We start from the raw sequence: 23,704 nt of genomic DNA, 5'->3' as shown, positions 1-23,704 counted from the left end.
CGCCTACCAAAGGGGAGTAATTTAAAAAGGTAGTGAGCAGGGTGAGCTGGTTCTCGAATTATGTTTAAAGCCCTGCTCCGACATCGGGCCTGATAGATGTCCTCCATCGCTGGTAACTGAGTCCCAATGACGTTTTGGGCCATCTTGATGACTCTCTGCAGAGCCTTCTGCTCCTTCCTGGTGCAGCTGGCATACCAAACAGTAATGCTGTATGTCAGGATGCTCTCCACCGCACACCGGTAGAAGTTCACCAGAATGTTCTGAGACAGTCTGGCTCTCCTCAATTTCCTCAAAAAAGAGGTGTTGCCGTGCCTTCCTAATGACAGCTGAGGTGTGTATTGCCCAGGAAAAGTCCTCGGTGATGCATGCCCCCAGGAATTTAAAACTGGAGACTCTCTCCACAGCCTCGCCACCAATGAACACTGGATCAAGATCTATCTTCCTTGACTTCCTGAAATCCACCACGATCTCTTTAGTCTTTAATAGAAAAATAAATGTAAGAAATTTAGGATTGAGTGCAGAGTTTTTTTTCTGGGAGGCTTGCGAGACTTGAAGAAACATTTTGGAATTAGTGACCAAGAGTAGTCAGGTCAGTGACTGGTCAAATAGAAGAATGTGACAGCAGAGCAAATACATGGGATCAGGATGATTTCTGGAGGGTAAATGCCAGTACTGACAGGTTGGGCCGAATGGTCAGTTTTCATGTTATAAGGTCTGTTGTGCAACTCTGTTAGAAGGAATGGCTCCAACCGTTATTCCCTTGTGTTCCCTGCAGATATTCTCTCCAGCTCTGGAAGACTTTAAAACGTTCAGGCACACCGTGCTGTCTTTGGTCGCCTTCTCCCGAGGAGCTGTGGCATTGCAGCATGCGGTTCACCAATATCCCAAGACCGCATCGGTCTACTTCATCAGCTGTCTGCTGTGCCTGGTGTGGATTACAAGGAACCTCTTCTGTGCCATCACCATCCAGAACTACAGGCACGTCCGAGCAGAAATGTACCGTCCTGCCATTGAGCCACAAGATTATGAAATGATCGAGTTCTTCATCAAGAGGTTCAAGCTCTGGATCGGACTAACCAAAGCAAAGGAGGTAAATGTAAAAATCGGTCAGGGCCACCATCCTGAACTGGAGTTTTAAAAGTGACTGACAATGTGGCATAGTGAATGGGTGGGGACGTCATTGATGGCACATAATGTGGAAAAATGTAAGGCCGTCCACTTTAGTAGGAACGCAAGGTATTTTTTTTAAATGGTGGAAAATTGTAAGTCAGTGGTGTTCAGAGGGGCCCGGCTATCCTTGTACCCAGCAAGCAATTAGGCAGACAAATGGTATATTGACCTTTATTGCAAGAGGATTTGAGTACAAGGGTAACAAGCTCATACTGAAAATATATGGAACCGTGGTGAGACTGCATCAGGAATGTTTTGTAGAGAGGTCTGGTCTTCCTACCTAAGGAAGGGTATACTGCATAGAAGACAGTGTATTAATGGTTCACCAGATTGATTCTGGGGAGATTGTGCCCGTGAGAAAGATTAATCAGACAGGGTCAATACTCTCTCAGCACAGAACATCCTGCAGGTACTGCAGGAGAAGGACTCGATGGATACTGTGGGGTGGTTCCCTGAGCAGACTGCCCAGACCATCTGGCAGAATGTCTCATCACCAGAACTCACCAACAAGCACAGAGACCTCGCTTGGCTGGCGGTAAGAGGGGCCCTCCCAGTCAGATCCTTCCTGCATGGTCGAAACATCAGTCCCAGCGCGTGCTGCCCCCAGGAGGATTGCACTGGGGATGAGATGGTTGCCCACCTCTTTGCGGGCTGTGGGTTTGCAAGGAGGGTGTGGCGAAAGATGTAAGGGTCCTTATCACGATTCATCCCCAGCAGCTGTGTAACAGAAGATTCTCTGATCTACGGGCTGTTCCCAGGGACACACACGGAGATGGACATCAACTGCTGCTGGAAGGTCATCAGCTCGGTGAAAGACGCTCTTTGGTCTGCCTGAAACTTGTTGGTCTCCCAGCACTGCGAGATGCCCGTAGGGGAATGCTGCCGGCTGGCACATTCCAGGCTGCAGGAGTACGTGCTGAGGGACGCACTGAAGCTGGGCGCAGCCAATGCAAGGGCTCAGTGAGGAAGGACTACAGTTTAGGGTTCTTCTGCCACTGGACAGGGAGGAGCAGGGTCAGGTGAGGAAGCCCCTTAAGTATTGTAAATATGGGATTGGGGTATCACCCCAGGGAGCCACACAAGGGGCATCAGTGCTGTTTTTTTTTATAAAAAGGTAACATTAATGATTGATCCATACACAAATGTTAAGGTTTGCACTGTTTTATTGTTGTATATAGTTTGTTTTTATGATGAATAAAGTTTATTTTGGAATAAAAAAAACTCTCTAGAATTTAGAAGAATGAGAGGTGACCTCATTAAAGCATACAAAGTTCTTGAAAGGGTAAATGTTGGGGTGAGGTTTCCCTTGGCTGGGTTGTCTCGAACTGGGGTCAGTTTCCAAATAAGGGATTAACCATAAGGTTAGAATGAAGGGTCTCCAAATGAAATGTTAACTCTGTTCCTCTTCCCACAGATGCTGCCTGAGCTGCTAAATATTCCTAGCATTTTCTGATTTTATTTCCAATATTTAATATCTATAGTTATTTTGATTTTCTAAAAATCAGCCTTGATTTTCTTGAAGTGCAGAATAGACACGTGGGGCTGAATGGCCTGTTCTTGCCTCTATCTCTTATGCTTAATTTCTGTATGCCTGGGAAATTTGAATTTGGGACTATTTTCTGGCAATTGTCAGGGAGGGTAAGGGTACAGATAGTCAGTGTACAATTCAGGAGTCAACATGATACTTTCACTCATTTTGTGACCTGGCATGGTCACCCTCTCTGGTCTGGTCTGGTCTGCCAGTGCTGCTCCACACTTGTCCCTCACCATCCCCAGTCTCCCCTTCCTTCTCTCCAACTCTCACCTCCCACTCTCCATCCCAGAGACCAGGCGTCCTCCTCCTGTCTGACTCTCATCACTGCACCCCGCTCTAACGGCAGGCTTCCCCCCAACATCAATCCATCCTGGCACACGTCTTTCTCTGTATCTCAGCTTTCTACTTCTTCCGTTTTCCTGGTCTCTGACGTGGTTCTGTATTCTTTCCCATCTATCGTCCACCTCCTCCGGACCTCGTGCTCCGTTTTGTCCTAACTCCCATGTTTTTCTCATCCTGCATTCTCCCAACCTTAATGCATATCAGCAAAATAAAATTCCCTGATCTCTCAGGAGCTCCAGTAACTTAAGTCTATAAAGGAGTCTGGGACAGGTACATTCACGGGGTTTTAAAGCAGAAACATTCACTCCAGTATCTGTTTTCCATTTCTAGCCTGTGCTTTTGCTCAGAAAACTAAACCCATTCCTTGGATGTTCTGACACAAGGTTCCTCCACTTGTTTATTTATGAAGAATGAAGCAAAGAATTTAAGAAAGAGAATCCAAGATTGGCATTCCCAGCAATGGGTTTTAGTTATTCCAGTTTTCCCAAACAGGCAGGTGGTACCTGTTTGATAAGCATTAAAAACAAATTCACGTTGAAACTCTCTAGTCTGGCTGGTACTGGACTATGGAACATCCAGACCACAGAAATTGGCCCCCGATCATCTTCAGCTGAGCAGGAGAACTGTTCTTATTAAGTATAGACACCCCCGGGGTCACATAAGGGTTCTGAGAACTGCCTGTAACCTGAAGTTTCTGTAAATAGGAAACGCTGTCGGCTGAGATCACAGAAGTTGCACTGGGAGGTTAGTTAGCTACAGATTAGTACAGATGTTGTTAGTTAATTTTAGATCTTGGTTAGATCTTAGTTAGAATTGTAACAGATCTGTGTTCAAAACATGCGGGACCCCGGGAGTTACTGGACCACAGAAGGCTGGAATAGAGTTTCAACCTGTATTGGAAGTAGTTGCACCAATGAACTTTGAGCCCCTTGATCTGGCCACAGTGTTCAACCCAGCTAAACATAACAGCTGGAAGAGTTGTCTCATTTAACCATTGCTCTCAGTGACCTTTTCTTCATTTCATCATAGTTCCGTCACAAAGTGAAGTTTGAAGGAATAGAGTCCCTGCCAACAGGCAATTCCCGAACTTCCAGGTTTTCCCGGTTGCCATCTGCAAGCACCGAGTCCCACTGTTCCGACTGCACCGTTTCATCTGGCTCCGTGCGATCCGAGGAAATGAATCTTGCGGAGGGTCCGACCGCAGAGGTGCACGGTGTTGAGGCCTACCTTGACCGACTGCTGCCAACCATTAATGGTCTCCTTGATCAGTTTGACCGTGTCAATAAAGTCACCGAGGACTTGTACCGTATTGAAACCGATTTGCAGAAACTGCAGGACAGAATTAATGAGAAGAGGAGGGGACAAGGCATGCAAGCAAAGAGCAACGCTGAGACAAGGACCATCCCTCTGCCAAGCGCGCATCTCCGTCGTCCGAGAACGTATAGTGCCATCTCCGAATCAGCAGTCTCCAGCCAGCAGCCAGCAGCTTGTGAGCATTCCGCAGAAGTAGTCAGGTCCGTTCACAGGGACCTGATGGGTGGATCCAGGCCTGGTGATGCCCCCAGACGAAAAGCCTGGCAGTCTGGGCTACCGTTGTCCGCAGGCATCAGCCAGAGGTCACTACCAAGCTCAGGGCTGGCTTCAAAACCCAGGCCCAGAAGTGAGGAAGGCCAGGATCGAGGACTTGGGAGGCAGCTGGAACCAGTAAAGAGGAGAGCATGGCATACTGAAAGTGCTGAGGGAAACCATCTGTGATTACACATAGAAACCATGAGGATGCTCTATAGAACATTTACAGTCATACAGTGGCACTGTTTATGACACATCCCTTCAATGACCTAAAGCAAGACCCAATTAATAGTTTGTTCTGCATGGTAGAGAGAATGTTACATTCTGTTTAGTGATCCCAAAGCAATATGTAAAGCTGGTCAATGACAGTAATTAAATGGTAGGATTGCAGTTGTTTAATGCTGCTGTTTAAGTTATTGATTTCAAGGTGATCACATCATGATTTGAGAGTATATTGGAGTGAGTGTGTGAGCAAAGGAGCATTCTTAAAAGTTCATTGCAGGACACGGATCCTTGTATTTTTTAGATGGACAGTCTTAACAAAATAGGGTTGTGCATAATGGGTTAACCATTCTTCACTGTAATAGAGATTCAGTTGCAAAGGCTACAGAAACAAGTGCAATAAATAGTGTAGGGTAACTGGAGATATCAGGAATGATAAAGAGCTTAATACAGGGAAGTGGACAACACTCGGATTCAGAAGACAAAATCTACATGTATCATTCTGAAGCTTTTATCTAGACAGGTTCGGTGTGAGGTTCGAATGACGACGGAAGAGCGGAATAAGTACTCCGCAGATGGGGTGTTCTGGTTCTGGTGCCACAGGTAGAATCATCCCAGGAGTGGTTTTCAACATCAATTTTAAACTGCGTTTTTAGCGAAGTGGCAGGCAGGGTGAGTGCAAAAGGGTCTCGTCCATTTTGTCCCAAAAGACATTAGTTTCCAGGCCTCTGTTGCTACTGGCGCACTTCCTACTTGGGTAGAATAAGTAGCCTTTGGGCCACTTGGCACCTTCCAGGTAAGTGAAATGGGTGGGCAGCGAGGATGTCTCATGGAGGAGACGGGGAGTGGGGAATGCGGGGCAGAGCAGCACACCCAGCCTTGTACCCCCATCCTGTCCTTTGCATCAGCTGCTGCCTGGAGGGAAATCCCTGTTTAGGGCTCCTATTTGAGGACCTTATTCCATTGTAGGTCCCTCACATTTGTAAACATCCCTGCCTGAGCCTCTGCCCATTTCAGCCTCTACTAAAGCAGTAATAAAATGGGGACGGTAGCAGGAGAATCTGCAGCAAACGTTGCTGACCAACTCTGCCTAGAAACAAGTTAAAATTCTCGTCTTAGCTGTAAAACCCAATTCTGTTTGCTTTACAGTGCCCAGTTAATTGTTTGAAGGTGTTAGTGGAAGGGATGGGAAAATAGTTTAATGAGCCAATATTTCGTATAATCGTTAGGCCATAACATTAAAGAAGTGGAAGGAATAGAACCCCTGGTATTACAGTCCTCTGGGCTAGAAGCTGTTTGTAGAAAAGTTGCAGTAGTTACTAACAGGATATAATAAATCTTCACAGAGTCTGTTTATTCGGGATTCCCAACATAGCTTTAGCAAGATAGGTTCGCTCTCATTAATCCAATTAATATCTTCTGAACATGTCACTAGAATAATAGCTAATGATGGTTTAAGTTGATTGAGGCAGAAAAATTAGACCCTGTGATTATTAGAAAACAGAGTTTGAAGGCTTAAGAATAGGCAGGCTATAAATGGGAATGGATTATTGGGACTATTGAAGGAACATTAATTTTGTTTCTTTAAAAGTTCAGTATGGTCCTTTTCAATAAACCCGTAATGCAGATTTTAAAATGGTCGACAGAAGACACGTGAATAGACATGATGAATATCCCACATTGTGAAAGTGGAGATTTCTTTTTAAAGATTCTTAGATAGTATGATATTTACTATTAGATGTGACTACAAGAACTGAGCAACAAACTACTTTGTGCCAAACAGCACCAAATGAACACTCCTAATATATTAGTTTATAAATTTGATCCATTTGCAATTTTTTTTAAAAAACATGCATAAAATGATTTTCCCAGGGTAGACTGTGTTAGTAAGCATTTTCAGGTGAAATCACATCCACAGGAAAATTAACCCAGCCACCACAACATTCACTGAAGTGTGGCTAACCTTTCCCAGCATCAGACGTGCACAAAACACGTCACAGGTCACACATTGCACCTTTCCTTCACGGCTGGCAGACGATGTAAATTTTAGCAGCACATTGCGCAGGTGTTGGACAGATGGAGTGACTGGAGGAGAGGAAAGAAACGGTGATGGGTTGGGGGTGTAGGAGGAACTGAGTAAATCAGGAGGAGAGAGAAAAGGGACAGAGGGGGAGCAGTTTACCTAACGTTGGAGAATTCAATGTTTATGTCATACAGACTACCCAGGTGGAATATGAGGTACTTTTAAAAGGGTCTTCAGCAGCCATACATGCTGCCTTGGAGATGAGGGGGAAATGCAGAGGGGTTTGGGGAATTGTAACAAAAAAGGGCAAAAATCAAGGCAGAGAATGGGTTAAAAGGTCATCAGGACCAAAAGCACAGAATGCAGAACGCAGCATTTCTGTGGGAGGGCCCGATTCACCCCCCAAACCACTCATGAGAGACATTGTTTAAACCAGATAATCAATCACTGTTTTTAAGGTCATATTTAAATACACAAAAGACACGGTTCTTGATGCTCCTTCACAATTACCAATGCTGCTCCACCAACTGTCCCACATGGTCCACTCACCATGTGGTGAGTAGGGGCACGACAGGGACGTGTGGAAATAAGCAGTTCTTTCGGATACATTTCAACCTATGGTTGGGGTTAAGCAACGAATTGAGGATACATACTGTGGGTGGTAAATGAATGGGGCAGCCACAATGCTGGATAAAGTACACAGGTGTGTAGAAGGAACACACTCGTTTATGTTCTAATTTCACATTAACCTATCTGCTGCTAGCCACACTGTTAGCTGATTTACTGAATGATTTCTGAAACTTCCACAGAATTAGAAAATAGATCTATTTATTATACAGGAATATAAATCCAACACAAAATGGGGAAGCGGGGTGGGGGGGGGGTAGAGGGGGAGAAGGGGAGAAAAGAGGTGGATTTACATCCATTAAACAACCAGCATTGCAAACAGTGCCCACCACTGCATGCTCACTGTAGGAGCTCATGGATTCCACAGGCAGCATCCTCACACTGACTGCTAAAACCTTCACAAACAACACAGGTGGAAGCGGTGGGGCTTGATGCAGAAGCAGTAAAAAGTCGACCAAGACGATACATTACCCGGCTATTCTGGGATGGAGGTGCTGATTTGCCCATAGAGTCGCAGGCACTGGCTGTCTTCTGATGCCTCAACCAGCAGGTCATCTGTATATCATTGTGATAATTACATCAGGATTCCACCGGGGAATGAACAGGCAGAGAGATGAGGGGAGGTGGAAACCTTGTGAATCTTCCTCTCACTGCTCTTGCAACCTTCTGCGGTCTGGATGTCAAAGCTGCCACTTCCCTAGCCATGTATTTTGATGCTCCGGTAACTTGTGCACATTAAGTCGGGGGAAGGGGTTGGTGGTAGTTACTGCAGTAAAGAATGCTCTTTACATTGTTTGACTTTCCTCATCTAGGGTAGTGTGTAGGGCCTTGGGATAAAGACATTTTAATACCGGGCACATAAACCTTATGCTGCACCACTGCATTTCCTCCAACCGCATTTTAACATGAAATCCTTCTGGTTCAGGAAGAATATGCTCTTGAACAGACATCAATGGGCTTTTTTTTGTAATCAGTCCTCATTGTAGATCTCCAGTCCTCGTTACTCAAAAGTCTATTGGACTTTCCCTTGCACTCCCTCCAGCCGCTGTTTCGTTTCACTATACCTCTCCTCCTTCACCCGATTCATTTGTTCGAGGAGCCACTTTTTCCTGCAGTCATCCACTATCAACCAGAGCGTCACTTCCTGGAAGACGTCACTGACTGAAACCTACATATAACAAAAGTCAAAAAGCAAAACACTTTTTGGAACCCAGCACAACACGGTGAAAGTGGCACAGAGATGCATCAGTCAGTGCCAATCGTTCACAACAACCCCATTCATTGCTGTGCTCATGGAGGATTTCCTGCTAAATATTCTTAAATTTATATGACAATAAATTGTTCTCTATAACTCTGCACAGTTCTGAAAGAAAACATTCTATTTCTGGACTCTGAAGCATGGGTTAGATACAGAGTAAGGCACTGCTACGTAATCCCTTCGCTGTCAGTGGGATCGTTTACAACATAAGTTAGAGGATCCAAGCATGATGCTTAGTCCAAACCAAGTTAGATTGTGGGGGAGTTGAAACGTTACATTTCCTGCCTTGACTTGAGGCAAGAATAATCAGGCACAGTTTCCAGTCCTGATCTCTACCCTGTGGAAAGGAGAGATTTCCTTCTGCCAATAGAACATAGAACAGTGCAGCACAGGAACAGGCCCTTCAAGCCTACCATGTCTATACCGACCATGATGCCGATTTAAACTAATCCCAACTGCCTGCGCGTGGTCAGTGTCCCTCCGTTCCCTGCCTGTTCACGTGCTAGACTAAATGCTTCTTGAATGTTGCTGTTGTATCTGCTTCCACCACCTCCCCTGGCAGTGCGTTCCAGGCACTCACCACTCTGCGTAAAACAAAACTCGCCATCCAAATCTGTTTTAAACTCTCTCCCTCTCACCTTAAATCTACGCTCTCTAGCATTTGACACTTCCATTCTGGGAAAAAGACTCTGATGATCTACCCTACCTATGCCTCCCATCATTTTATAAACTTCTATCAGGTCTCCCCTCAGCCTCCACCGCTCCAGAGAAAACAACCCAAGTTTGTCCAACCTTGCCTCTCTAATCTGGACAGCATCCTGGTGAACCTCTTTTGCACCCTCTCCAAAGCCTCCACACCCTTCTTGCAATGCAGTGACCAGAACTGCACACAGTACTCCAAATGTGGCCTGACCAAAGTTTTACACAGCTGCAACATGACTTCCCACTTTTATACTCAATGTCCCAACCGATAAAGGCAAGTATGCCGAATGCCTTCTTTATCACCCTATCCACTTGTGTTGAAACCGATTTTAGTGCCGTCAGGTTGGAGACGACCAAGGTGGAATACGAGGTGTTGCTCCTCCATAGGACCATAGAAAACTACAGCACAGAAAACAGGCCATTCGGCCCTTCTGCTTGTCCCATTTACCTGCCCCCAGCCCATACCCTCCAGACCTCTCTCGTCCATGTATCTATCCAATTTACTCTTAAAAGTTAAGAGCGAGCCCGCATTTACCACATCAGATGGCGGCCCATTCCACACTCCCACCACTCTCTGAGTGAAGAAGTTCCCTCTAATGTTCCCCCTAAACCTTTCCCCTTTCACCCTAAAGCCATGTCCTCTCGTACTGATAACGTACCACCGGGTTGTTTTCTCTGGAGCGGTGGAGGCTGAGGGGAGACCTGATAGAAGTTTATAAAATGATGGGAGGCACAGGTAGGGTAGATCATCAGTCTTTTCCCCAGAATGGAAGTGTCAAATGCTAGAGAGCGTAGATTGAAGGTGAGAGGGAGAGAGTTTAAAACAGATTTGGACGGTGAGTTTTGTTTTGCGCAGAGTGGTGGGTGCCTGGAACGCGCCGCCGGGGGAGGTGGTGGAAGCAGATACAACAGCAACATTCAAGAAGCATTTAGACCGTACCACTCCTCTACTGCCACACTGAGGCCAGACGCAGGTTGAAGGAGCAACGCCTGGTATTCTGCCTTGGGAGTCGGCGCCAACGTCGATTCCTCTAACTTCTGGTTACCCCTCCTCTGTTCTCCTTCCTGCCACCCTTTGTTTGCCTTCACTCCTGTCACCCCCTCTCTTTCCCCTCTCCCGCCCTCAAGACCTGCCCCTCACCCACACCTTCCTCCCTCTGGTTCCCCACCTCCTTCCCTTTAATCCGTGGTCCTCACCTGTTGTCCTCTCCCATCAGATTCCTTCTTCCTCAGCCCTTTGCCTCCTCTACCTGTCACCTCCCAGCTTCTCACATCACTCCCTTTCATCCCCCCTCCCCCAGCCACCTACCTGCCCCTGTCACCTGGACTCACCCATCACCTGCCAGCTCGTGCTCCTCCCCCTCCCCCTACCTTTTTATTCTGGCTTCTGCCCCCTTCCTTTCCAGTCCTGATGAAGGGTCTCGACACAAAACGTCGACTTGTTCATTTCCCTCCACAGATGCTGCCTGACCTGCCGAGTTCCTCCAGCATTTTGTGTGTGTTGCTCCAAGTTCCAGTATCTGCAGAATCCCGTGTCTCCTAATACTGTTGCAATTTGCCTTGCCCCAATTTAGCACTTTCCCAAGCTCCAGTCTTATCCTGACCCATAACTATTTGAAAACCTAGGGGTTATGATGTTGCTGCCACATTCTGGAAGCCCATCAACAATCACTGCCTAGACTCACACACATAAGCTAATTTATTTATGAGTCACATGTACAAAGAAACACACAGTGAAATGCGTCTTCTTGCATTACTGAGAAAGTACTGGGGGCAGCCCGCGAGTGTTGCCACCATAGCATGCCCACAGCTCCTAACCCGTACGTCTTTGGAATGTGGGAGGAAACCGGAGCACCCGGAGGAAACCCACGCAGACACGGGGAGAACGTACAAACTCCTCACAGACAGCAGCCGGAATTGAACCCAGGTCGCTGGCGTTGGAAGGGCTTTACGCTAACCGCTACACTAATGACCTGTTGCAGAAATATATAAGTGGTGGGCAGGGGAAAGAGTAAGGTTCTTGTCCATACTTCAGGAAACGTTTGGCCTCTGGGGCAGATAGCAGAAAACTAAAAAAATGAGTTAGAAAGCTCCATGTTGTAGTGAATTACGTGACTGAACTGAAACGGTAATTGAGGGATATTAGGCATCTGGTATTTTCACACAGATCCTATTGGTAGGAGGAGTATGCGTGTCCCATCTCATGAAGTCAGTGCAGTTGGTTTTCTGGTGTGGTGTGATAACACAGGAAATGTGCCGTACCTCTTTGAAATGCATGTTTCGAAACATGGCAATGCTGATTATATTTTCCAGGTTGATTTTGGCTTGGAATTTTGTTATCCCCAGTTTAGTCACTCCTGGAAAGCAAGTAAAAGCAATGCTAAAATAAGTATTAAATATATAACCATTATTTGACTGGTATTTTGGGTGGTTTGGTTTTACTGTAAGCATTCAGCCTAGTTCACCATAGAATCCTGAGACGCAGTTAACAGGAATCTCATATTGGACAAAGCCTGCTATTCAGACACAAGTGACTGCCGTTAGCGAGAAGGAGCTGGATTCATTTCTAACATGAGAAGCTCACTTAGCACTGAGGTGGCTGAGAGGAAATACAGAATCTAAATAGAAAGGAGCAACAAGTATATCCTGGGTCACTTCGGAAGTGAGCTGCGTTGGTGGGAACGAGGTAATTGGTGACAGAATTACGGAGTAATTAAATGACGTAATGAGTGCATGACGACAGGTCAGAACAGAGGGTAGAAATTCCTCTGATTTTGACATGTGATATCTACACCCATGGATACCCATCTATATCCACGATTCAGAACTGACGGAGTACATTCTACCACAGCAGAATTAACACACAAGATGGGGAGTGATTGTGGAAGGCTGAGGGAACGGAAGCATAGATGAAGCTTTTCATGTCTAAGGACAAGGAGTGATGGAGAGAGTCCAGAAACAACGCTTTGTGTTAGAGTGTAGTGTTGCTCTTGCCCGACAGGACGTTGGTACATAATCACAGGTCCTTGTTGAGATAGATTGAACAATGAAATTGGATGTTCAAATTAAGAATAAATATATGGAAAAGATGCAAACCTTGAACTTTGTGATCAGTGGTTATAGAATTAAGTCAACGGATTGTCTTCTGTTCTGTTTCTGGGGAAAGCACAATAATGTAGTCCAGGATTCAGAGGGGTTGCTGTCAGGAACCATACACTTAATATCAGCACAAGCACATATTACACTGGAAGGTGACTTGGGATGTAAAGAAACCATAGGTAGTAGACCTAGGGAGCAATGTTTCCAGGGTAGAAAGAAGAGTCAGGAATAGAATTACACAGGACCGGAGATGAAGAGATCGAGCTGGCCCTGATAATGATCATGCAGATGGCAAAGAAATAGCAAGATTGAAGGGATGATGTTGGGACAGTTGACTTGAAGTGTGCTGCAGAGACAGACAGGGCATGCAGAATCTGATTACAATTAATAGTTATTAAAGAAAAAGCTTTGCCTTGAATGCATTTCCCAGCTTATCAAAAGATAATTCCTCTTGCCATCTCTTGTTCTAAAGATACAGACTTATTGCTGTGAGCATCTTCACATTGACCAATTACTTTACTATACTGATACTTCTGCATTCACCAGAGTATCAGTCTTGGATTCTAATGTTCACATTTATTTTCACTGAGAAATAGTTAATTTACTTTGAAGGTAGTAGCATGGTCAGATGTTAGGGATGGGCACAAAATTACCGAGTGCAGTTTCTTACCATAATACATCATCATCAGTGTCACTTCTTTGCCAAACCCCTTTCCTCTGAAACTAGGCTCTAAAAATAAAAACATAGTATTTAATATCACCATATGTAACACAAAGAATACAGTACACTGGTTCAAATACCGTGTAAAATACAGAACACAGAGTGAACCAGCACAACTAAAGCATCAAGTATAAATGTAAAACTGCCACATTTCACTCTTGGGAGAAGGGTCCCTGAGGAGCAAATGAACATGGCAGGGACTGTACCCAGAAAAGTTTCAAAGCCATTAACTGAGCACAGCACAGTCCACCAGCTATTCTCCCGATACAGCCCCCCGGAAAGGCACCACCTAGAACTGTTTGTCACAGATCAAGTGGACACAACTAGGCTGAATTCAGAAACAGATGTTTGGATATTGATGTGCACTAGTTTGCTACTGCCTGCTCGATAATGATTCCAGCATCCAGACGGTGTTTCTGAGTGACTGAACATATCAGCAGGGGCCCAAAACAGCAGCAGCACCAGTTAGTTAATCTGCCCTTTATAAGGTATGTCTGCACCCCTTAAAAAGATACTTGGTGGGTGAAGGTAGGTGTTGCTGTTGACCATTGTTCTACAGGTGAATTTAACCATGGAAACAATAAAGAATGGAAGAACATAGACTCCAGTTTTGAAAACTGCATTGGAGATCTTCAAAGAGGAAGCAGAAAGTTGAAAAAGATACACATCTACAGGGGCCACAAGGCCTTCTAGATGAAAGCTCGGATGGCAATTAGATCATGTACCAGCACAGTTCCTAAAGATCTGGTTGCAGCATCTTAATATGAGAGGTCGATTATTGAATGCAACTTCAAATCTTATAACCTGCCACATTAGATACTCATCCACCTGCCTACAATTCCTACCAGTGTAGACAAATCCAGCATTTATTTGGTTCATCTTATCCCCACACAGTGAGCTCCTTTTTTTCCATGAAAACACCTCCTTATCCTCAACCTTATTAATCACATTACCCAAATACATTGCTGGAGATTCACTGACACCCTTCGCCCTTGCAGAAGATGGCATGGAATTGCTAGCAGCAGGAACCCTCATGGACAAGACAATACTAGCCATTAGTAAATTGATTAGCTGTCAGAGATTCTATTCACAATCTGTTAATTGTTAATTACTGTTAATGAAACTGCAGCGCTGAAAAGTAATGACAGTAACTGTGCTGTCTCATTTCCTCATGTTTTAATGGTCAATGTGTGAAGTAAAATTACATTTTTATTTAATTTTCCTCTCACTCTGTGTAATTTTAGTTTACTTCTCTTTCCTTTCCTGTGTCTCATTTGACATGCAAATCACTCACTCTGATTTATGCTTCCTCAACCTGCCCATCTGACCAGTTAAGGAGAAATATCTCAAAGACTTGCCAGCCTTCCTCAGATCTTCAGCTCTCACTTTCAACAACTTTCAGTACAAAATGGAGCCAACATGAAATGGATGTATCTGTATTATCATGAGACAAAGCAGATTATGCCCAAATGTGAATATTCCCTTGGTTACTGAAACCTTAGTGACGCTGCTTTAACTGGTAGTCAGCCAACCTGCAATCATGATTTCAATTTCTGCCATTGTGGGGTCTTCAGGATCCGTAAGGAACAGATTCACGTCTCCCACCATGCACTCCTCTTCTGTGTATAAACCACTTGTCCATCTCACCTTGTCCAACACTATGAAGGTACATTCTGTCAGAAACAAGGGAAGAGCATCAGTTCAGATATTTGAGATGTAGTTGTGACCACATTAATTTGCTCATTCATGCTTATAGAATTTGTTTACTCTATCAGATTGATGTTAATATCATACTAAAGTGGAACAATAAGTGCTTAAAGACCAGACTTTAAGTCAGTAAATACCAAATTGCACAAAATAGCCAGCGAGTTTTAACCTATGCAATTGTAGTTTACTCTATGCTAATTGCAAATTACTAGCTAGGACCTAATGTAGGTGTCAGCCCATGGTTAGCACGGTGGCTATAGGTGGAAACATTATTTGACATGTATTAGTAACACATTTTATACCTTGAATCATTTCCTCTGCACTAACCAATCAGGGACTGCTTGTGTTGTGAGTTATAGACCTGGCTCATACCTCCACATCAATTCGAATCAAACCTGGAATGAAGGTGTGGGGCTCCCCTGGGGTATCTATCTGAATATTAACTGAAAAATTGATCCAAAGTTGGGACATGTAATAAATAGGAAGCTGTCAGTGAGAAGATACTGAATCTTCCTGGTTTGGGGCTGAGACAATGTTGACCAGAACTGTCTGAAACAGACCTGACATGCCTAACACTGACCCTAAGCCCAACCATATATAGCTATTTCATTAATCCCACATATATAAAAGCAATGACAATTTCCAATTAGAGAAAATCTAACCATTTCCCTTTGACATTCAAAGGACGAGCATTGAATCCATCACCATCTTGGAGGTCATCACTGACCAGAAACGTTACTGGACCAGGCAGTTACATAACTGCTGTAGCAAGCAGATCAGAGCCTGTGTATCCTGTGGTAAAAGACCATCTGATTCCCACAGCGTTTTTATATCCACTAGGCCCAAGTCTGGAGCACAATGGCAATGGAATACTCTCCACTTGACTGGATGAATACAGTTCCAACAATTCTCCAGAAGCTCCACATTAACCAAGACAAAGCAGCTTGCTCGATGGACATCCCATCTATCACATTAAGGATCCACTGCTTAGACCTACCCATGCAGAGCATGACTATAGATCCTTCACAGGATATTGATAGTACTTCCCAAACCCATGATCTCTACTGCCTGTGCCTGTGCTGCAGTTAGAAAGCTAACTGCAGCACAGGCACAGGAAAACCACCACTTCCAACTTCCGTTACAAGTCTCACACCATTATATTTCCTTTCTCACTGTTGGGTTAAACTGCTACAGCTCCATAACCTAAGAATATAGGAAATAAGAGGAGTAAGCCATCCGGCCCTCTAAGCCTGTACCGCCTTTCATTAAGATCGTGGTTGATCTTCTATTTCAGCGCTATCCCCATATCCCTTGATTTCCTTAATGTCCAGAGAAATGTAAATAGCTGCACATGGACTGTAATGACTCAAGGAAGTGGCTCACACTAAAGGTGGGCCTTGCCAGCAGCAAGCATGTCCCAGGATAGAAAAAGTTTCTGAAATGGAAACATATCAATTCCTCAGCATCAATACTCCTCACATTGATGAACCAGAACAAACTTAGCAGTGCTCTGAAAAATATGCAGGGTCAGAGAAAGAAAAATCAAATGACCAAAATGAAGCCAATCCAAGCAAACCTGCAAATTAACAAACCCTTACTATCATCATCATCCCGCCAGCTCCTCTGCATCTGATACTCCTGTTCCAGGGTAAGAGGCTCTGAAGCTGTGAGTTTCAGTAACTCTTCTGACTTCATCCACTGGTGATACCTGTAGACAATCAAATATAAATCATGAACAGAAAGCCATGAACATCAACTACAAATAGCAGTAGAGAAAAATATTTGGTGCTCTTGAATAAAGCTCTCTCCTCCCAACCTGCTACGTACAATAATGCAACAGTGAATCAGCAGCTTATTTGCAACTCTCCACTTAAGTCAATGGAAATGAGATATGCGAGAGAAGTAAAACAGACAAATTTGCCAGCACCCAATTAATACTGTAGTCTAGAGTCAAGGTTGTTCTCCTCCACAAGTGATATAAGTGACCCTGTAATCAAAATTTAGCCTAATTCTCTGACATGAAGAGCTATTTCCCAAGCTGTGGTTACCAACAGTCTCTGCAGAGAGATTCTGAGGGCTTGGTTCCAAGCTGGTCATTCTGGCTCAAGAATTACTTTGGTTCACTATCAAAATTTACACCAGTTTCTATTGCAGAGTCTGCACGAGAACATACAATGTAAAATGTGTGCCCAAACTAACACAAATGCAGCAGCTGACACCATTGCCGCTATTCCAAATGTAAGAAAGACAGACAGACAGATCGGGGTCCTGCATTTCATGGTTTTGTGATCTCTGCAAGGAAACAATAAAATCACAGAGTCACATAATGGTCACTGAATGGAAGGAGGCTGTTTGGCCTGACAAACCCATACTGGTCCAATGACAGCAACCCAGCTCGTCCCACAGCCTAATGTCCATATGGCATGAGCATTATTTGCCACATAACGGCCTGCTTCATCCTGTGAGTTATGAATGTAACATTATGCATTCCATCCCCACTTCTGACCTTATAATGGAAGGACAATTATTGATCATCTTTCACACGACACAAAAAGCCTCACACTTGAATGTCCACTCTGTCATTCAAGTCCACAGCCTCCAAGATGCCACATAAAGGAAAGGGGCACCCCCTGCCACAAATCTATCTGAGCAGGTTGATGTGATGCATCCTTTCAATGTACTTTGGATCATCCGGCATCTTCCATCTGAGGAGCAGTGGACATTGTGGCACCTGTCCCCAAAGGGGGTTGAAGCCAGGGACTTCTGTTGCAAGATCAGTGACGAGTTGTTTTAGAGTCAAAGCACACACACAGCATGGGAACAGGCCTCTGGTTCACCAGGTCCACCCCAACTATCAACCACCCACTTACACTAATCCTATGTCAATCCTGCTTTTCATTCCCCTCACATTCTCATCAACTCCTGCCACATTCTACCACTCCCCTACACACTCGGGCCAATTTACAGTGGCCAATTCACCTACCAACCTGCACTTCTTTGGGATGTGGGAAGAAACTAGAGTACCTACAGGAAACCCCGTATCATTTGTTTCCAGCACCGGATCTGTCTCACGGTTCCTTCCACCTGGGTGATGTGTTTGTGCCCATAGCACAGATATGGAGTGCTGTTTGCCAGCATGGCTAGCATTATTTTAAATGCTTTTCTGGTGGTTTTGACAGGATGTGAGTGGGGAGCTAAGCATTGCTCTTGGCTTTTTCCATCTTTGCTGCCAGAGGAGGTTGTGGAAGCAGGTACAATTACAATGTTTACAAGACATTTGGACAGGTACATGGATAGGAAAGGTTTAGAGGGATATGGGCCAAATGCAGGCAAATGGGATTAATGTTTGTAATGTACTGTGCTGCACAAAAAGCTCGTTTTCAGGGTACGCTGTGGGTATGCCATAGCCTAGTAGAGTAATACAGCACGGTAAAAGGCCCTTCGACCCAGCTCATCCATGCCACCGTGCTAGTCCCACTTGCCCGCATTTGGCCCATATCCCTCTAAACCTTTCCTATCCATGTACCTGTCCAAATGTCTTTTAAATGTTGTTATTGTACCTGCTTCAAGCATTTCCTCTGGCAGTTCATTTCATATATGAACCACCCTGTGTGAAGAAGTTACCCTTCAGGTCCCTTTTAAATCTTTCACCTCTCCCTTAAACCTATGCCCTCTAGCTTTTAATTCCCCTTCCCTGGAAAAAAAGAGATTGTGTGCATTCAACCTATCTAAAGCCCTCATGATTTTATACTTCTCTGTAAGGTCAGTGCTCAATCTTCTACATACTAAGGAATAAAGTCCTAGCCTGCCCAACCTCTCCCAAAACTCAGGCCCTTGAGTCCTGGCAGTATTGTCAGAAATCTCTGTGCTCTTTCCAGTTTAAAGCTGCTTTCCCCATAACAGGGTGACCAAAACTGTACACACTACTCCAAGTATGGTCTCGCCAATGTCTTGTACCAACTCCTATACTCAATGCCCTAACTGAAGGCCAGCGTACTAAATGCCATCTTCACCACCGCCTACCTGTGAACTATGTACTTGCACTCCTAGGTCTCCCTATTCCACAAGTCCCCAGGGCCCGACTATTCAATGTGTGCCCATAACAATAAACTTGAACTTGTGTAGATAGGCACCTTGGTTGGCAATGGACAAGTTGGGCTGAAGGGCCTTTTTCCGTGCTTATAACTTTATGAATCTAGCCTGGCAAACTCTTTAACAATTTTGAAAGCTTTGACAAGATGTCCTCTCATCCTCCTAAGAATACAGTCCCAGATACTCCACCTCTCCTCATGTGGAAAACCCACCATCCTTGAAACCAATCTAGTGAGTCTCTGCTGCACTACCTCTATGGTGGGGAATGTGGGCCAGCACTGTTAGCCCCTTGGTTGCAGTGGACTTAAAGGTCCTTGTCCACATTAAGCTGAACATTGATGTTCTTCATATGGCCGTTGCAGGAACATGAGGCAAACATTAAACTGCAGTAGAATAAACAAGGACCAATGTTACAATACAGAGTACTCTGGCAGTGCTCCCTCAGGATGTTCTGGCAAATCTCAAGACCAAGTTCACCCTTGCTTTCACTTTTTACCCAATGTTAGATATACCAGGCTAGTATGCAAAAGGCCCATCTAGAATGATACCTAGTTATTTAGTCTCATGGGCAAGTTGGTTTTCTGCAGAAAGAAACCTTTCACAGCATTCTTGTCATTCAGGTGAAACACTGGCAGGGCCCAACCAACAATTGTAAAAGCTGTCAGGTGCTGAGTGAGGTGTTAAGTCTAAGTCAAGTCGAGTTTATTGTCATTGCACAAGTACAGTGAGGTACAGGTACAATGAAAAACTTGCTTGCAGCAGCATCACAGGCATGTAGATTCAGACAACACACAGAACAAATTATTCAAGGCAGTGAAGAAAAAGACGGTGCAGAACAAGATTTTAATGCAAAAAACACAAATAGAAACAAGTCCAAGGTAGTGTAAGAGGTAGTCCATAGTGTTCAGTTGCTGAAAAAGGATTAGGATTGTGCAGGTCGGTTCAAGAATCTGTAGGAATGACTTGAGGTGTGAAATGCCCTGGGACGTTTGGATGTTAGGTTAGAACCGGAAAGAAGCAATTAGTGGAATGCCTTATGGATCAGTTTTTGGACAATCATTTATTATCTATGTTAATGATTTGGACAAGGGAGCAGGGCGTAAGATTTCCAAGTCTGCTGATAACATGAAAACTAAATGAGAGGGTATGTGGCAATGAGGATATTTGGAGTCTACAACAGGATAGATAGGGTGAGATAGGATAGGGATAGATAGGACAGAATGTAGGAAAGTGTGAAGACATATACTTCACAGGAATCAAAAGCAGACTATTATCTAAAAAAGTTAGCATGCAGCGAGTAAACAAGAAGGCAAATGACATATTGTGAATAGGGGTGTGAATTTAAAAATATTGTTATAATTGTATGGGGTGAGGCTGCACCTGGAGTACTGTGCACTGTTTGCTCCCCTTAAGAAAAAGTAAACTAGCATCAGAGGAGGTCCAGAAGAAATTCACCAGGCAATTCCTGGGAATGAGAGGGCTGTATCATCATTTACAGCTTAAAAGTTAGACCGTTATCATTTAGAGGTACGTCGATCTTATTAAAACATACAAGATCCTAAGACAGCAAGATACACGCTGCGATATTTCCACCAATGAGAGTGACTCAAAACAATGTTACAGATGATAAGGGGACAATCATTTAAAACCGAACTAAATAAATTTTTTTTCGCACAGGAGGGTGATGAAACTAGGAATCCTCTAGCCCAGAGAGTTATGGAGGCCAAAAACGGTGGAGGTATTTGAAGAGGGAAGGCGAAAGATCAGGAAATTCAAGACGACGTGGAACTGACATGAAAGAGGATTAATTGCTTGGGGCGTGTCAGGCACGTTCACACTGAACAACAGGAGAGGCACAAGAGGCTCTGTGGCCTGTTCCTGCTCCCACCTCCTTGTGTTCCAGCGCTCTGAGCCCGCAAACCGTGTGTGCACCGTCCTCCCAACCCACAGATCACTGACACAGACTCACACCCAACCCTGCGGGCCGTGAGCGCGCACTGCCCCCCCAACCCTGCGGCCCGTGAGCGCGCATTGCCCCCCTTACCCCCACCGTCCGTGAGCGCGCACTGCCCCCCAACCCTACGGGCCGTGAGCGCGCACTGCCCTCCAACCCTACGGGTCGTGAGCGCGCACTGCCCCCCACCCAACCCTGCGGGCCGTGAGCGCGCACTGCCCCCCCAACCCTGCGGGCCGTGAGCGCGCACTGCCCCCCAACCCTGCGGGCCGTGAGCGCGCACTGCCCCCCAACCCTGCGGGCCGTGAGCGCGCACTGCCCCCCAACCCTGCGGGCCGTGAGCGCGCACTGCCCCCCAACCCTGCGGGCCGTGAGCGCGCACTGCCCCCCAACCCTGCGGGCCGTGAGCGCGCACTGCCCCCTTACCCCACCGTCTGTGAGCGCGCACTGCCCCCAACCCCGCGGGCCGTGAGCGCGCACTTTCCCCCCAACCCCACCGTCCGTGAGCGCGCGTTAGTTCTCCGGCCACCACCCACCTGGGGACGTGCCCGGCGCTGTAGGGGACGAGCACCGCCCGCTGACCCCGCAGCGCCACATCCTCGTTCAGCCGCATCCCCGGCGACGGCCCCTCGGCCCGGCAGGGCGCATGCGCAACACTCCGCACCCGCCTCCCTCCCCCCCTCCCCCCCTCCCCACTGGCGCGCATGCGCAACACTCCACGCACAAGCCGCCCTCTGGCGCGCATGCGCCGCCAGCCTGAAGGCGCGGTTCCAGGGGAGGCGACGCTCCGTTCGCTGGGCGCTCGATTTGCTGATGAAAATGTGAAGAATGCAAAATGTTTTCCTCTGCCTGTGCAGTGAAATGGTGCATATTAACCCGTGCAAAAAAAAGGGCGCGCATTTATGTCACGCGGGAGTGCAGAAGTGAGGGGGAGTTGGTGAGTTTGGATGGATCCCGGGACATAACCTGCCTCCTGGAGAAGAGTTAACCGGCATCCTTAAAGGACTTGTAGGGAAAGAGTATCATAAAGATCTAAAACAAACCCTGCCAATTGCAGAAATCGGACATAGAAGCTGGTGGAAACACTCAGCGAGACAGGCAGCTTCTGTGGAGAGAGAACCAGAGGTAATGTCTCAGACGGGACACCCTCAGCCAGCTCTGGTTTTGATCTTCCAGGGGTCTGTGGATGTTGTTCCTGTGGGGAGTAAGCGTGACACTGACATTTATAAATGAGACCAATATCAGTCGGATGTCAACAACCTCCCATTCAACGTCAGGGAGACCAGGGAACTGATTGTGGAATTCAGGAAGGGGAGGTCGGGAGAACACAAACCAGCCTCCATTGAGGGCTCAGTGGTGGAAAAGGTGAGCAGCTTCAAGTTCCTGGACGTCAACATCTCACAGGATCTACCCTAGGCCCAACACATTGACGTCATGGAGAAGGCACACCAGTGGCTCTACTTCATTAGGAGTTTGAGGAGATTTGGTGTGTCACCAAAGACTCTTGCAAATTTCTACAGATGTACGGTGGAGAGTATTCTGACTAGTTGCATCACTGCCTGGTATGGAGGCTCCAATGCGCAGGATCTCAAGAGGCTGCAGAGGGTTGTAGATTCAGCCAGCCCCATCACGGACACAACCCCCCCACCCCTCCAGCCATCGAGGACATCTTCAAGAAGTGGTGTCTCAAGAAGGCGGCATCCATCATTAAGGACCCTCACCACCTGGGACATGCCCTCTTCACGTTACTGCCATCGGGGAGGAGGTACAGGAACCTGAAGACCCACACTCAAATGATTCAGCAACAGTCTTCCCCTCCACCATCAGATTTCTGAATGGTCCATAAACACTGCCTCGTTATTCCTCTTTTGCACTATTTATTTATTTTTGTAACATATAGTAATTTTTATGTCTTTGTCTTGCACTGTACTGCTGCCACAAAACAACAAATTTCATGACATATGTCAGTGGTAATAAACCTGATTCTGACTCCTCACCAGGTTACGAACACCCGACTTAGGGGCACCCCAGACAGACGAAGAGTATTTGGGAGCCCGGCAGGATGGATGGGGATGGATATGCTGGTGGCTGTAGGCATCTTCTATTGAGTGGGAATGGGGCATTTCTGCATGCCTTTTCACCACCACCACCCCGACTCTCAATAATTGGGTAATCGGTTTATTATTGTCACATGTACCAAGATACAATGAAAAGCTGTTTGCATGCCATCCAGACAGATCATTCCATACATAAGTACATCGAGGTAGTACAAAAGGCGTGGGAAGAGGGGCCACCAGCCAGCCTCCCTGACTTAGTGAATGAGCAAATGTGCTCAGTGATCCTGGCTCTGCTTGGGTCCACCCAGCCCACTTCTATCCTGCAGTTATAAGACTCTTGTATGATAAAGATGAACTCTTGATCTACCTCGTCAAGGCCCTTGCACTTTGTTTGTCTACCTGCACTGCACTTTCTCTGTAACTTTAACACTAGCATTCTCACCAGTGCAGATGTACCAAGACTTCCCTACTTTTGTACTTCAATCCCTTTGAATTATAGGCCAACATTACATTTACCTAACTCACTGTGCCTGCATAACTTTGAGTTTCTTGTATAACACCCAGGTGCCTCTGTACAGCAGCATATTGTGGTCGCACTCCATTTAAACAATACTCTTCTTCATACCC

The 23,704-nt window shown here is 45.8% G+C and overlaps 2 protein-coding genes across 2 annotated transcripts in view; one reads left to right on the top strand and one right to left on the bottom strand.

Moving 5' to 3' along the window:
- The window catches only part of pkd1b (polycystic kidney disease 1b), a 130,198-nt gene extending 125,336 nt beyond the window's left edge, over nt 1-4,862 (top strand). Inside the window, exons 38-39 of the mRNA XM_052033354.1 lie at nt 776-1,090; nt 4,076-4,862. Of these exons, the coding sequence (XP_051889314.1) occupies nt 776-1,090; nt 4,076-4,801 (1,041 nt within the window). The 3' untranslated portion in view covers nt 4,802-4,862. The remainder of the gene's footprint in view (nt 1-775; nt 1,091-4,075) is intronic.
- A 2,809-nt stretch (nt 4,863-7,671) lies between these two features.
- Nucleotides 7,672-21,657, bottom strand: nat9 (N-acetyltransferase 9 (GCN5-related, putative)). Its single transcript, XM_052032761.1, has 6 exons — nt 21,557-21,657; nt 16,573-16,682; nt 14,800-14,940; nt 13,217-13,276; nt 11,710-11,804; nt 7,672-8,655 (listed from the first exon to the last, which is right to left on the bottom strand). Exons 1-6 carry the CDS (start codon nt 21,631-21,633, stop codon nt 8,500-8,502), a joined length of 639 nt encoding a protein of 212 aa, XP_051888721.1. The 5' UTR covers nt 21,634-21,657; the 3' UTR covers nt 7,672-8,499.
- Between the last annotated feature and the right edge of the window lie 2,047 nt (nt 21,658-23,704).

The sequence above is a fragment of the Pristis pectinata genome, chromosome 18, assembly GCF_009764475.1.
Source record: "Pristis pectinata isolate sPriPec2 chromosome 18, sPriPec2.1.pri, whole genome shotgun sequence".
NCBI lineage: Eukaryota > Metazoa > Chordata > Chondrichthyes > Rhinopristiformes > Pristidae > Pristis > Pristis pectinata.
This window is presented reverse-complemented; position numbering and strand designations above follow the sequence as displayed.

What these genes read in the sequence shown, in the direction of transcription:
- nat9 (XM_052032761.1), bottom strand. Translation starts at nt 21,633, where the DNA reads ATGCGGCTGAACGAGGATGTGGCGCTGCGGGGTCAGCGGGCGGTGCTC. An exon ending in AGCGCCGGGCACGTCCCCAG is followed by an intron (nt 16,683 to 21,556) that starts GTGGGTGGTGGC and finishes GATTGTCTACAG; the next exon opens with GTATCACCAGTGGATGAAGT. An exon ending in ACTGATGATGATGTATTATG is followed by an intron (nt 11,805 to 13,216) that starts GTAAGAAACTGC and finishes CTTGCTTTCCAG; the next exon opens with GAGTGACTAAACTGGGGATA.